This window comes from Aplysia californica, unplaced genomic scaffold (genome assembly GCF_000002075.1).
Source record: "Aplysia californica isolate F4 #8 unplaced genomic scaffold, AplCal3.0 scaffold00188, whole genome shotgun sequence".
Classification (NCBI taxonomy): domain Eukaryota; kingdom Metazoa; phylum Mollusca; class Gastropoda; order Aplysiida; family Aplysiidae; genus Aplysia; species Aplysia californica.
In genome coordinates this window covers 554,188-567,638 of record NW_004797458.1, presented here as the reverse complement: position 1 = coordinate 567,638, position 13,451 = coordinate 554,188, and the positions used below count along the sequence as shown (strand labels likewise).

Sequence of the window (13,451 nt, the reverse complement as noted above, 5' to 3'; positions counted from 1 at the left end):
AGGACATGTCCCTTAAGGATGCACTCTGCTACGTGGAGGCGAAGGAGAGTGGCAAGAGGTCAGCCAGTCGCCTCGTTGATAGCTGCTCCTACACCACGGCAGTGGCCACAAGCTCCTACAAGCGCAGTGGGAAGCTCAGCACTCAGGGCAACTTGTTCCACAGTAAGGGCCAAGCGTTCCCCTGCAATTACTGCGGCAAACTGGACCATGGGAATGGTAGACAGGAACGTATGAAGAAGTGTCCGGCATTTGGTAAAAGATGCACCAGGTGTGGCCTATCCAATCATTTCGCCAACCTCTGCCAACAGTCGTCACGGAATCGCAACCCCACCAATGCCCTGGATGACTCTGCTGCCGCCTTTGACAGTCTATGCGGTGCAGATTCCGCCACACCAGTGTCTAATGCGCACTCTGTATCCCTAGACCATCATGTATACAACGAGTTTTGCAGGGCATGGGAGAAGCGAGCATCCGACCCTCGGTCTTTTGGGAACGTCACCATCCAGGCAGTGCCTTCAGACGCCCAATCTCTCGGCTTCCCGCCATCTCTGAGAGGCAGCAACTCTCCCGTCAAGTACCAAGCTATGGTAGATACTGCGTGCCAGTCGTGCCTGGCGGGCGTAGCACTCTTGACTAGGATGAGCCTCACTCGCCGTCATCTCCTCCCTGTCAACATGAAGATGACAGCTGCGAATCGTGGGGCCATTGACATCATCGGAGCCCTTCCCCTTCGTATTTCTGGTACATCTCCGTCCAACACCAAGCTGAGGACCCACCAGATGGTGTACTTCACCACATCCACTGGTCGGGTATTCCTAAGCAAGCAAGCCTGTGTGGCTTTGGGAATAATCCCTCCTAGCTTTCCGACCATTGGCGCCACCAGTGCAGCTATCAATTCGAAGGACAATCCGACTTGCGGGTGCTGACACCGCCAATCACCTCCGCCACCACCAACCTCCCTCCCGTTTCCTGCCACAGAGGAGAACAGAGAGGGCTTGGAGCAGTGGCTCCTCAAGGCTACATATCATCCGGGGATGGATACAGCCGCCACTTCGATGAGATCGTTGCCGACTTCCCCCACAAAACCAAATGCATTGACGACACCCTTATGTGGTCAAACTCTATTGAGGAAGCCTTTTTTCAGGCCGTCAAGTGGCATGACCTATGTGGCACCAATGGCATCATACTCAACCCATCCAAGTTTAAATTCGCCAAAACTACGGTTGAGTTTGCAGGTTTCGAAATAACTCCCTCCACCGTGCGCCCATGTGCCCGCTACCTGGAGGCCATTCGACATTTCCCCACACCTCGGAACATCACCGACGTCAGGAGCTGGTTCGGTCACATCAATCAGGTATCCTATGCCTTCGCTTCCGCTGAACGCATGCTCCCATTCCGGGAAGCGCTGAAGCCGGGAAAACGCCTCGAATGGGCAGAGGAGCTCGGCCGTCTGTTTGAATGGTCAAAGGAGGCCATCAGCAACGAAATCCACCAAGGGGTTGAAATATTTGACAAGAAGAAACCAACTTGCCTTGCCACCGACTGGAGCAAGGATGGCATAGGCTTCTGGCTCTTCCAGAAACATTGTACTTGTCTTTCGGAAAAGCCATTTTGCCGCAAAACTGGCTGGAAGATCACCCTGGTCGGTAGTCGATTCACATCAGGAGCCGAGTCCCGCTATGCGCCCATAGAAAGTGAAGCCCTGGCTGCGGTTAATGCACTAGACAAAGCACGCCATTTCACCTTGGGTTGTTCCGACCTGATCGTGGCGGTGGACCACAAACCTCTTTTGAAGACGTTTGGGGACCGGTGTCTCGACGATATCCCCAATCCCCGCCTCAGGAACCTCACGGAGAAGTCCCTTAGATATCGCTTCCGCATCGTCCACATCCCCGGTCTACGCCATGCTGCAGCAGATGCCGTCTCCCGCAGACCAGTGGGCAGCCCTAACACTCTCAGGCTCCCTGATGCTGCCGCTCCCATTCTGCTCCCTGATGACCCTCCCTTGACACCTGAACTGCCACACGACTTTCTTTCTGCCATCTGCACCCAGGAACTGGACGACACCAACCAGGTATGCTCCAAACCTGACCTCGCTCCAACTGAGGTGATCAAGTCAGTGACTTGGGACGAGATTCGACTTGCAACATCCAGCGACTCTACAATGACTGCTTTGAGTAACACTATTGAGGATGGGTTCCCTGAAGACAGGACTTCTCTGTCCCCTGATCTTCGCCCATACCATCAATTCCGGGAGTTCCTCACTCACGACATTTGATGGTGTCATCCTGTACCACGACCGGGTAGTCATCCCCCCGTCGCTCCGTGAGCGAGTCCTCCAGTCCTTACACTCTGCTCACCAGGGTGTGTCCCAAATGTGCTCTCGAGCTGTGGCCTCGTTTTTCTGGCTCGGCATGACCCCGGCCATCACTGAAGTGCGGACCCGCTGTCAGTCATGCAACCGCATGGCACCTTCCCAGCCGAGTGCACCTCCCACCCCTCCAATAGCACCGGCATACCCGTTCCAATGTATTGCGGCGGATTATTTTCATCATCGAGGCCACAGCTACCTAGTTGCAGTCGACAGGTACAGTAACTGGCCTATCGTTGAAGAAGCCTCCCATGAACTGACATCGGACGGAGGCCCAGAGTTCACGTCCCTGGCAACCTCCACCTTCCTTTGCAACTGGGCTGTCCACCACAGGGTCTCTTCAGTCGCCTTTCCCCAATCTAATTGTCGCGCTGAAGTTGGAGTAAAGACAGTGAAACGGTTGATCGCTGACAACACAGGTGCCCAAGGATCTTTAAACACTGACAAGTTCCAGCGCGCAATGCTGCAATACAGGAACACTCCTGATCGTGACACCCACCTATCCCCAACGATGTGTATCTTTGGACGTCCAATACGGGACTTCATCCCCATCCACCCAGGGAAGTATCAGCCTCACAGTACCTGGCGTGAAACCATTCTGTCGCGAGAGGAGGCACTGAGGAACCGGCACATGCTCACCGCTGAGCGCCTCTCTGAGCACACTCGCATCTTACCTCCACTCGTCGTCGGTGACTGTGTGCGCATACAGAACCAAACGGGAACCCACCCGACCAAATGGGACAAGACGGGCATTGTAGTCGAAGTACGTCAATTTGACCAGTACGTCGTTCGAGTGGATGGCTCTGGCCGCGTCACTCTTCGCAACAGAAAGTTCCTCCGCAACTACATGCCTGTGGTCCCACGCTCACCACTGACAATGATCCCGGGTGGCACCTCACCACCACAGTCAGTGCCTCAGAATATTCACACCCCCGAGCATACCAAGCCCAGCGTGACCTCGCCGCCCTCTCCTTGCCCGGATCTACCACAACCAGCTGGCGTTCAGGACCCCCCAACACACGATCCATCGATGCCTACTGTCCCCGAATCCGGGCAAGAATTAGCACCTGATCCACGCCCTGCTGTCGAGACGGTGGTTCCACAACCTCAGGCTCAAGCCACCCCGCGTGCTCTACGTTCGCTCCAGCCGCACAACGCCCCTGGCATACAAGAGCAAGATGCTCCCATAAGCGTGAGCACACCTCCAGGCGTCACTCGGCGATCAGCAAGGCTATTGGCCAGACAGAGCCCCAAGCCAATTGACTCCAAATCTTAGTCTGATTCAAACATTCATTGATCAATCATTTGTTCCTTGTTATATCACCATTATTTCTTGACATTACATCAGTTTTTTCTGTTCTACTCCAAAGACTTGGGGGGGGGGGGGGGGGGGGCGTAGAGGAATATCATTCAGTAGCTACAAGACCACATGTATGTGCCATCATTCGTATCTGTTCCTTGTGTCCATTATTATTATTTCCCTTATTTGTCAATCATATTCATCTGCTTTATTTCTGTTCCGTTTCTGTCCCAGTCATGCATCGTCTGACGTATGTCTTCATTGTGCTTGATTATTAAAGTCCTCGTCAAGTCACAAAGAGTGTTGACATTTATTTACAAATTAATTTACTTTTGTGTTTTAACATCATTTTTTAACTTTGTTTTGGTCAATTTGATCGTCCACACCGATAGACAGTATTCAGAAAGAGAGAGAGAGAAGAGGGGAGGAGTAGATCTTGCGAGAACTTCCGGGCAAAACAAAATGGCGATCCCCGTAGTTCGGCTCGATTCAAAAAGTGAAATAGCCATAGCATCTTTGTAGTCGATAAAATTAGCTTACTTAATTTTGTGCTCTAACGTAATCTTTTCTTTGCCTTTATCCATTTGATCATCCATATCGATAGAAAGTATTCCGAAATTAGGAAAAACAGGTCTTGTTTCACACCGGGTGAGAATAGCCTACGGTGGCAAGTCTCACCCGCGGTGAGAGGTCGATCGTATAAATCTATTCTCACCCCAGGTGAGAATAGCCACTTCCTTAGGAAAAAAGTAGCAAAGTTATTCGACATTCGTCGTTCTCCCTTACATTGCGCACATGCAGGTGAGCCTTGCGATGTAAGCGAAAACGACGAATGGTACGGTTCGTCGTTCTCTTTTACACTCGTGAACGTTTATGGGCGTAGGCGATGGTCATTTGTGACGCATTATTGACAGTAATGACTGTGTACTGGTTACTACAAATAAAAATAAGACGTGTATAGTGTATACAAACTAGAGATCTAGCTATTATGCGTATAAAGTTAGGTGTTTGTTATATCCCAATTGTAACTCGGTAAACGATCTTCGTTTCCCTTCCTCACTTGGTTAAATGCTAGTGCTAAACACAGTCAGTGTACAAATCAGATAAGCACACATTTTCAACCGCTTGATTTAAAACTGTCCCATTCGGAACCAAAGTTTGGTCTCCACGATATCTCTCTATTGCATTCTCTTCAGAAGCGAGTTTTACTTTTATTTTCGCTAATTGCAAAATTTTCCCTGCACGACCAAAGGGATCAACAATGTTACAATGTCAATAATACGATCAGATCATTGCAAAGTCAAACTTTCACGTAAGAAATGTAACAATCTGACAAGACTGTTTCACAAAAGCTTTCAGGACAGGTAATGTGACGCTTTGTCTTTAATTAAGGATTCAGTTGAACGGATCGGAAAACATACCACAAAGTAGAGATCGACAAGGACAGTTTGAATCTGCAAGACATTATACTCGATCGTAACGTCCATCAAGCACATTATACTCGATCGTAACGTCCATCAAGTCATAAAAAATCGTAAAGTAAGACTAAGTGTCGCCACAATACGTCCACTTTTTAAGTTCGACAAAGAAATTTACTCTCATAACGCAGTTTCATTAATTGCTTGGTAATTCTATAATGATGTCGACCAGTGACACGTGCTAGACTAATTGCAGCACTATAACCATCGTTGGGATTTGGGATGTCAAATGACTGGACAGCAAACTAACATGACGTTAGTCTGTGAACATCTGGCAGACACTATGCAGTGCTAATAAATTTCTCCCTAAATACTTTTTTGACCCTCCCATCCCCACCCCTTTACCCCTGTTCCCATCCGTTTTCCCCTCTCTCCCGCCTGCTCTTGTCAATTCACACCATCAGCATAGGCCTAATACGTGAAGACAGACAGAAAGACACACTATGTGATACATTCTTATAAACCTGGTCGATTCTACTCTGGGGGAGGGGGTGGTGGTGTATTTGTTTGCAAAAAAACTAGTATGTTTGTACTGACGCAACAGTGACCAATTGTCATTCGTCGCCCATGCCGAATTTGCCCAACGGCAGAGCCCAGGGGACAATGCCGAACGAGCAGTGATCCTTGACCGATCGACCATTCGTCGTTCTCCCTTACACTGAGCCGTGGCCCGGAGTTCGCCAGTGTAAGGGAAAACGACGAACTCTCAATTACGCAACAACGGATTAGGATATGACAAACATTTTTACACCATCAGATGCAGAATTAAATACTCTATGAAATATATAAAAATAACAAATTCGAAAAATTTTCACCATTCGTCGTTTTCCCTTACGACGGCAGCACTGCCTGACGTATTAATTCCAGGAATGCCTAAATATAATTGTATGTTTCTTTTCATTTGTTCTTTTCATTTTTTTTAAAGACGGCCTATATTACATTGTGTTGACATTAGAACTTGGCGAGCCTTAGAATCTGTTCTTCATCTCTTGCTTTGTTGTTTCTTTAGAAACTGCCTCAACTGTTAGTTCTTGTTCGAGAAAGCTAGAATCTAGATCTAGATCTCTTCTCTAGAGAATCTAGAGTCCAGATCTAGATTCTAGTGCATGATATTGAAAGTCTACAATTAACCCTATCCATACGCCCTGGGGAGGAATTCCGTAATGAGCGACCACACTATGAAACAGAGTAGAAAATAGAGGGTTAGGGGTACGGTTTGGGGTGGGGGTAGTGGTCGGGTTAGGGGTTGTGTCAGGTTTGGGGTAGGGGCTGGGTCAGGATTAGTGTTAGAAGGCCTCTTTGCATTTGTTGGGGTTGTCACTCGTTACGGAAGTCCTTCCTCATATTGTACCCCCGAGGTTGTATTCTTCACATTTTAGATTAGAATACTTCTAGAATCTATATATTCTAGTAGGAAGATCTCTTTGAAACTTTCAGTATTTCTCAAAAAATCGTTTTGATAGTTAAAGTAATGATAGACTACTATGCAAAGCGGATTAACGAGTAAATTTCCTCTTTGGAAAGTGGTGGCACAGAGTTCCCCACGTCGTGTGGAAACGATAGTAAAACACAATGAGTTAAATAACACTGTAAAACCCTTGGTGTATGGCGCTGAGACCTGGACAGCGGAAAGCCATTCAAATATCATATTAATCATTTTAATAGCCTATAGTTTCTATGTGAAATACCTCAGCCGGAGAATTCCTGGTAGCAAAGTATATAAGAAGAGGCTAGCCATACTTAATGACGGCTAGACTGCTAGCGTACTTATTAATGATGGCTAGATCTAGACTGACAAACAGCAAAAAATAGGCCTACTGAATTGTAATTTTTAGTTTGCAATACCCATTAAAGTATTTTTAAGACGAAACCAAAAGGTGCCTTACTGACAGTGCATGAATTTTAAACCTGAATAATTTTATTATGAGACCTGTATTCTCAGGTTTCTAATAGGGCCTTAAAAGTATGGCTAGACTGCTCCCGTACTTAAAGTGCGGCTAGACGGCTAGGCTAGGCTTACTTGGACGGTTAGACTGGCAGGCTAGCCGTACTTAATAGTGATGGTTGATTTGTAAATAAAATTTTAGTTTGCAATAACTAAATTAAAATATTTGTATTTCAGACGAAACCAAAAGGTGCCTTACTGACATGCATATTAAACCTGAATAATTACTAGATATAATGAGACCTGTGTGCTCAACAGGTTTCTGTCAATAAAAAAAGGTCTAACCTAGATCTATGTACGGCTAGACTGGCAGGCTAGCCTAGCCACTTCGAAATATAAATAGCAGGATGATCTACACCTGTCACATCCCAGTTTTCAAAAGGGCAATTTAGGTATGCAGAGTCTGTTTTCTAAAGCTCAAAGAGCTCAACTTCTTCACTGGGATGGCCATTTTTCATTATTTAAGAAAGAATAGTAATTTTCTTTCATTTTTATCAGTTTAATACGAATTTCAACTTATAAATCTGTTTCAAATTATTATTAGGCCTAGCTGTTTTTCTTTGGATATTCTATGTTTTTTAAAATATATATGAACTATCGTCAAGATCTCATGCATTTTAATACATATACTTGCGTAGTAATATTTTGTGCATTTTAACTCACTCAGCCCTCAGTTCAGACCCGGTCTACCTCTGGCTGTGCCTGAGTGACCGCTAGTGGTTTTAAGTTGTTTTTGTAAAGTCGGAAAAAAATACTAATTGAATTTCAATCGCCGCAATATTTCATACTAAATTTGTTTAGGCATTAAATGGACTATTACCGTTAATTTAAGAATATTTGATAGTCTGTGAGATATTGCCATTTGAAAAAGGTCAGCAACGTGCACTAAAAAATGGCTTGGATGAAAGACCAAGACTCGTTCTCTTTTCCCACTTCGTCAGGGAGGTGTCCCCCTTTCCCCCCGCCCCTTTTTTCCCCAAGTTAAAAAAAGATCTATGGGAATTCCCCCCACCGTTTTTTCCTATGATTTCATGGTTTGCTGTTACACATTATTATATTAAGATTGAAATTTCTTTTTAACCATTGATTTGCAATGTTTTGGGGGGGGGGGGTCCCCTTATTTGGCAGCTGTTTAACATAATTCAATTTCATTTTGAACTATTTTTATTTGCTTGTTAATTTTTTTTGTAGGTCTTGAGGCTCAGGTCAAGAATGATGACAATGTATCTCAGCAGTGACACAAAACTTCCATTCATCTGAAAGCAACATCTTGTTTGCTGTGATGGCGCTGAGAGACACTGTCGGCAAGTGGCATGCAGCCATGTGTCTCTTCCAGGCTGGTCAAGTAACGGCTGCTATCCGCAAGCTCCTAGAGGTCAACAATGCGTCTGCCAAAGTACTCCACAATATCGGATGTTTGCACTTGTCTGAAGGCCGGAATGAAGAGGCAATTAAAGTAAGTTTGGGGGGGGGGGGGGGGGGGGGGGCGAGTATGATAGCTCGCTACAGACTGGCGTCTTACCAAGTAAAGGGGGGGTTCAATTGTAGTTTCAAAATATTTGAATTGTTTGTCTAAAGTTACCGTTCAACTCCCTTTGCCTTGAACTTCTGCTTAGGATGTTTATGTATGGAGTGCGTATTCCTTTTTACTATAAAAAAGAGAATCTTTTATGTGACACATTGTTTTTAGGTGCACCTGAAGTTAGAACCTTTTTTCCTCAATAAGAGGAGAGGGTTTGTAATGGCATGATTTATAGTTTTTGATGTGTTCAGTTGTTCTGTGTTTTGTTGTTGTTGTTTTAAAAATAAAACAACCACAGTCGACTATGGACGAGTTGATGTCATCGGGAGAGGGGAAAAAAAGATCAACTCATCCGAAGTTCAACTTAATCGTTGGGACCTGTAAAGAAGAAGAGGTACTGGGACCCAAGTAAAAGATCAACTTATCCGAAAATCAACTCAAGCGAGTTCAACACAAGCAGAGTTGTCTCTAAAAGCAAAAAAACATTTCTTTCCTTGCCATAATATATAAATGTGTATGACATTAAGTCTTTAAATAGCCTAGAGCAAAACATTTGTAACTGATTCATTGATTCAATTTTTTACGCTGTTAATGTTTAATTGAAGTCTTGAGAATAGCTGTAGTTGAAGAATGTGTTTACAATCATAGGGTTTAAGAAAGCTGTGGACTGATTTTGTCTCTACTACTCATTGTTATTACTCCAAGGTCTTTACAGTTTGTTAAAATTACAATTGTTTTCTGATATGGAAGTGCTGGGTGTTATTCCAAAGGCCCGTATTCCAAATTGTGATTATAGTTTGGACTGTTCGTGGTTCTATGATGTAGCCAGAGTACAAACATATGAAAGTATTTATTTTTGCTTAAATGATAACATCAAAGGGGTCAATGATAATATCAAAGGGGACTCTGGAGAAGTAAATGTTGGAGAGGGATGCATAGTCATTTTTGCTGCACATATGTTGCAGACACTTTTTTAAATTTGGTACGGTAGTCTGATAGCTCAGTGAGCATTATGCTGTTCTGCTGTACAGATGAGCTTTGTTCAGTTTTCCAGAGGGAATTCTTGAACTGCAATTAGTCAGGGAGTTTTCAAGGCTCTCCAACTCCAACCACTGGCTCAGTCTAATTGAAGATGGAATTTGAATTGGGAAGTCCTTCCTTTCAGACAGCTTTATCATGTTTATAAAAGGGCATTAAACCCATGCCATACTTTCCAAAAGTAAGCCTACTGAAATGCAGTTGGACAGATATTCTCGTACTGTATTTTCAGTTATTTTCTACGGCTGTGGACAAAGACAAATATCTTGCTGCTGCTTATTACCAAAGGGCTGTTTCCTACTTACAGCTACAGAGGTTTGTTTATATGGTTATTTTATATATATATAAACAGTTGAGCATGGATATCTCAAACACATTTGAGGTTGACAGTTATGTGTTCAACACATCCATATTTAAGTAAACCATGATAACGAAAAACAAGAGAGATATTGAAGAAAATCAAGAGAAGTAACGGTGACGGTATAACGATCGGGAAATATATCACTGCCATTGTGAAAAGTATCTTGTATGAGGTTAGGCTACTGGATTTAAAATCTTGAATTTTGCAATTCGTACGTTTTTTTGTATTGATACGGATAGAAGGATGGATTGTGCGCCTTGTTCGATGTTGAAGCCAAAGAAAAGAAGAGACTGATGTGAATGGGCCTTTTATAACGATAAATAATAATTGCTCTTGTGTCAGATCCTGATAATGATGATGTAACCAACAATGGTCAGAACCTGCCACTCTTCCTTTGTGACCCTTCCTTTGTGTGTAATCACTTCCTTATCCATACCTTCACATTCAAACAGCCACACACACACACACACTCACACACACACACAAACACACACACACATGCACACACACACGCGCGCACACACACACACACACACACACACACACACACACACACACACACACACACACACACACTCACACACAAACATGATTCACACACCACGTATGGCTCAATGCATCACTACACTGTCCTCGATCACACAGTATCACCCACCACCCACCCTCACATGACTAGATTTAAGGAAGTTCTACCAGCACCTTATGCATAGTAATACAGTGTGTTTATCATGCTGTGCAGGGATGAGCATAATGGACTCATGTAACCTTATTCATAGTACTCATCATGATGATGAGTGTGACTGTTTTCCATCGTGCGCGCAGGATTATTTGAACTCGGGACAATTGTGAGAAAAAAATTATCCGGCTTTTTGGGATGAGCCGTTTGACTCACATGTGCGGTGTTTGAGAATATCTTGCTGCTTAAACAAAGAAAATGTAGAAATTCAGTCTAGGAATGACACATTGTTTGAGCTATCCGTAAACTGGAGTTTTGCGTGTTTGCATCTGTTCTTGACTGTATTGGTATTGTATATCTCTTTATTTCTACATGATGACCTAAGTTGTCCACACATTTTGCCCCTCACTTTAATTGGCAGCGTATTATCACAATTAAAATTAAAACTATAGTATAGCAAACAAGCGCATAGCAAATAAAGCACAGAGCAAACAGATTTTCATTCAGGTTACATTTTCTTTCTTATTAATTTTGTATTCAAAATATACACAGAGAGCAAACATTTCACGGTAGAGGAAAAATATCGGCATCAGCAATTCAACACAACCGCAAATTTAGTTTAATGAAGTTAATCTAGCTATGTGGGAAGAGAGGGAGGGAGAGGGCAAAGAATGAGTGAAAGCCAAAGACCTCTTTGTATAGTCAAGGGCAAAAGTGTTGCCGAAGGATGTGTTAATTGCATATGAAGAGTCAATGGAAAAAATGGGAAGTCACAAGCTGGAAATAGTGAGGGTATCAATTTTGAATGCGTTTGGACTCATAACTGTATTTCTGTTTAACAGTTGGTTCATTATCAATGTTAGATTTCCCATTCAACAAACATAACAATAAACCACCAATCAAACAATTAAATGCAGTTATGAGTCCACCGGCTTTTAAAATTGACACCCTCACAGTTTTCTGTTTGTGACTATGGCCATTTTTCCTGTGTGCTCTTCATATGTCAAAGAAGTATTCAGTGATAGATTTAGCCTGCACATTTCAGTTGTGTGTGGGGAGTCTGAGGTTGCGTGAAAGCACATATCCAGTATTATCGCCATATGTCAGCAGCCAGTGCACTTCCTCTTCGGCAGAGATTACACACTACACAACAGATACAGCATGCTGCAAAGTTAGGTCTAGGTGAAGTTATAATAGAACCATGGTAGAGTAAAAGAAACGGAAAGGCTTCATGATTGAAGTAGACATCTGATCCCAGCAGAGGTGGATAAAAAGTCAGTGTCAAAAACCTAAATGTCTGCAAAACGCTGTTCAAACAACTATGAACACAGCAAGCATGTTGGCATAACATGAGGGGCATAACTCATGGGAAATTTCAGCCAAATTTGTCAACATTGTGTATCTCCCTTGATATAGGCTGATTTTTAAAAATGTTATGGAGAGAGTACCTTTTGATTTGATATTTATATCTTTATATATATTTTTTTATTATACTTTTTTAATTAGTTGTTTGTATTCTGCTTCTCTGAATATTCTTGCACATCTGTATATAAGTCTCAAATCCTAGGTCTGAAAGTGCACATCACTTTCCATTTTCTCCTGACGGTAGTAATTAAGCCTTTTGATTTAAATTTTACGGTTTCAGGTTCAATTTCTTGTTGCACTTCAAAAGACTTATGTGCAAATTTGTCTTCATTGAGCCTTATTAAGAAGAGCAAGGGATCTGTAGTGTATTCTCACGAGCCTTCCCTCTCAGAGGGATATAGGACATTAGAATGTCCATGTAACTCTCGACCTTTGACCTTTCAGACATGACAGAGCAGAGCTGGATTTCCTCACTGCCAAATCCATGACGCCCGCAGACGGCATCGACTATCGACAGCTTGGGGCAAGTGTTCTCTTGACTGTAGAGCATGTAAGTTGGAAGTCACCGCATTCATTGTTTTCTTATTGTTTCCATATATAGATATGTGCAAGTCCAGTGTTTTTGACTCGACTCTTAGTACCGGTACAGGTAATAATGAAATACTCAAACTGGTACTTGCAAGGGTTAATTACTAAAGTTCTTTCACACCCTTATTTCCAGACATCTCGCTACCTTAGAATGACAAAGTTCTTTCTGACATTTTTGGCCATTTCGTGTTACTAAGACCATGAGGTCAGATACCAAATATTTTATCTGCTTTATCAAAATCGTAAGACTAGTCGGAGTCGTTATCAAGATATATCTAGAACTGCATTCGAAAAAGCTGGACTTGTTGTGAAACTCAAAATCTTCAACGTCAAAATTCTCTAAACTAGATAACAAGCAAATAGAACTTTTTAATTTCGAGGTAGCAATCTGTAGATCTCGTGTGTTCCAAGCATATTCTTCCTCGTATAGATGGTTATGTCATGACTTGTTATAGTCAATTGATCTACAATTTTCTGGACCTGAGATACAACCTGTAAGTTAGAGTAGTTTTCTCTTCCAAGGTCTGAAAGATCTCCTTGAATTTGCTCCAGATATATCTTTGTGAGTTCTGAAACGGAAAATGTAAAATAATAGATTTCAGTATTATATATTATATGGCATTTTGAAAGTATGCTGTACTGGCTTTTTTGGGGGCTGACTTCATAATATTTTTATTAGCTTCCTAGGAAACATCAGTGCACACACACACACACACACACACACACACACACACACACACACACACACACACACACACACACACACACACACACACACACACACACGACGTAATATCTTGGAAGAGC

General features: G+C 43.2%; 3 protein-coding genes across 4 annotated transcripts in view; all 3 read left to right on the top strand.

Annotated features, from left to right (window-relative positions):
- LOC101863436 (NADPH oxidase activator) overlaps nucleotides 1-13,451 on the top strand; it is a 32,474-nt gene that overhangs the window by 1,805 nt on the left and 17,218 nt on the right. The window contains exons 2-4 of one of the 2 annotated variants that reach the window (XM_005098629.3): nucleotides 8,286-8,550; nucleotides 9,887-9,969; nucleotides 12,501-12,606. In XM_005098629.3, the coding sequence (XP_005098686.1) occupies nucleotides 8,377-8,550; nucleotides 9,887-9,969; nucleotides 12,501-12,606 (363 nt within the window). In that variant the 5' untranslated portion in view covers nucleotides 8,286-8,376. Of the gene's footprint in view, nucleotides 1-8,285; nucleotides 8,551-9,886; nucleotides 9,970-12,500; nucleotides 12,607-13,451 lie in introns of those variants that run through there. The other variant, XM_035969842.1, reaches the window with a different exon arrangement.
- LOC118477704 lies at nucleotides 1,109-2,278 on the top strand. The gene has a single exon (XM_035969850.1). It carries the CDS (start codon nucleotides 1,109-1,111, stop codon nucleotides 2,276-2,278), a length of 1,170 nt encoding a protein of 389 aa, XP_035825743.1.
- LOC106011793 lies at nucleotides 2,376-3,647 on the top strand. Its single transcript, XM_013082681.1, has one exon. The coding sequence runs from the start codon at nucleotides 2,376-2,378 to the stop codon at nucleotides 3,645-3,647; it is 1,272 nt and encodes a 423-aa protein (XP_012938135.1).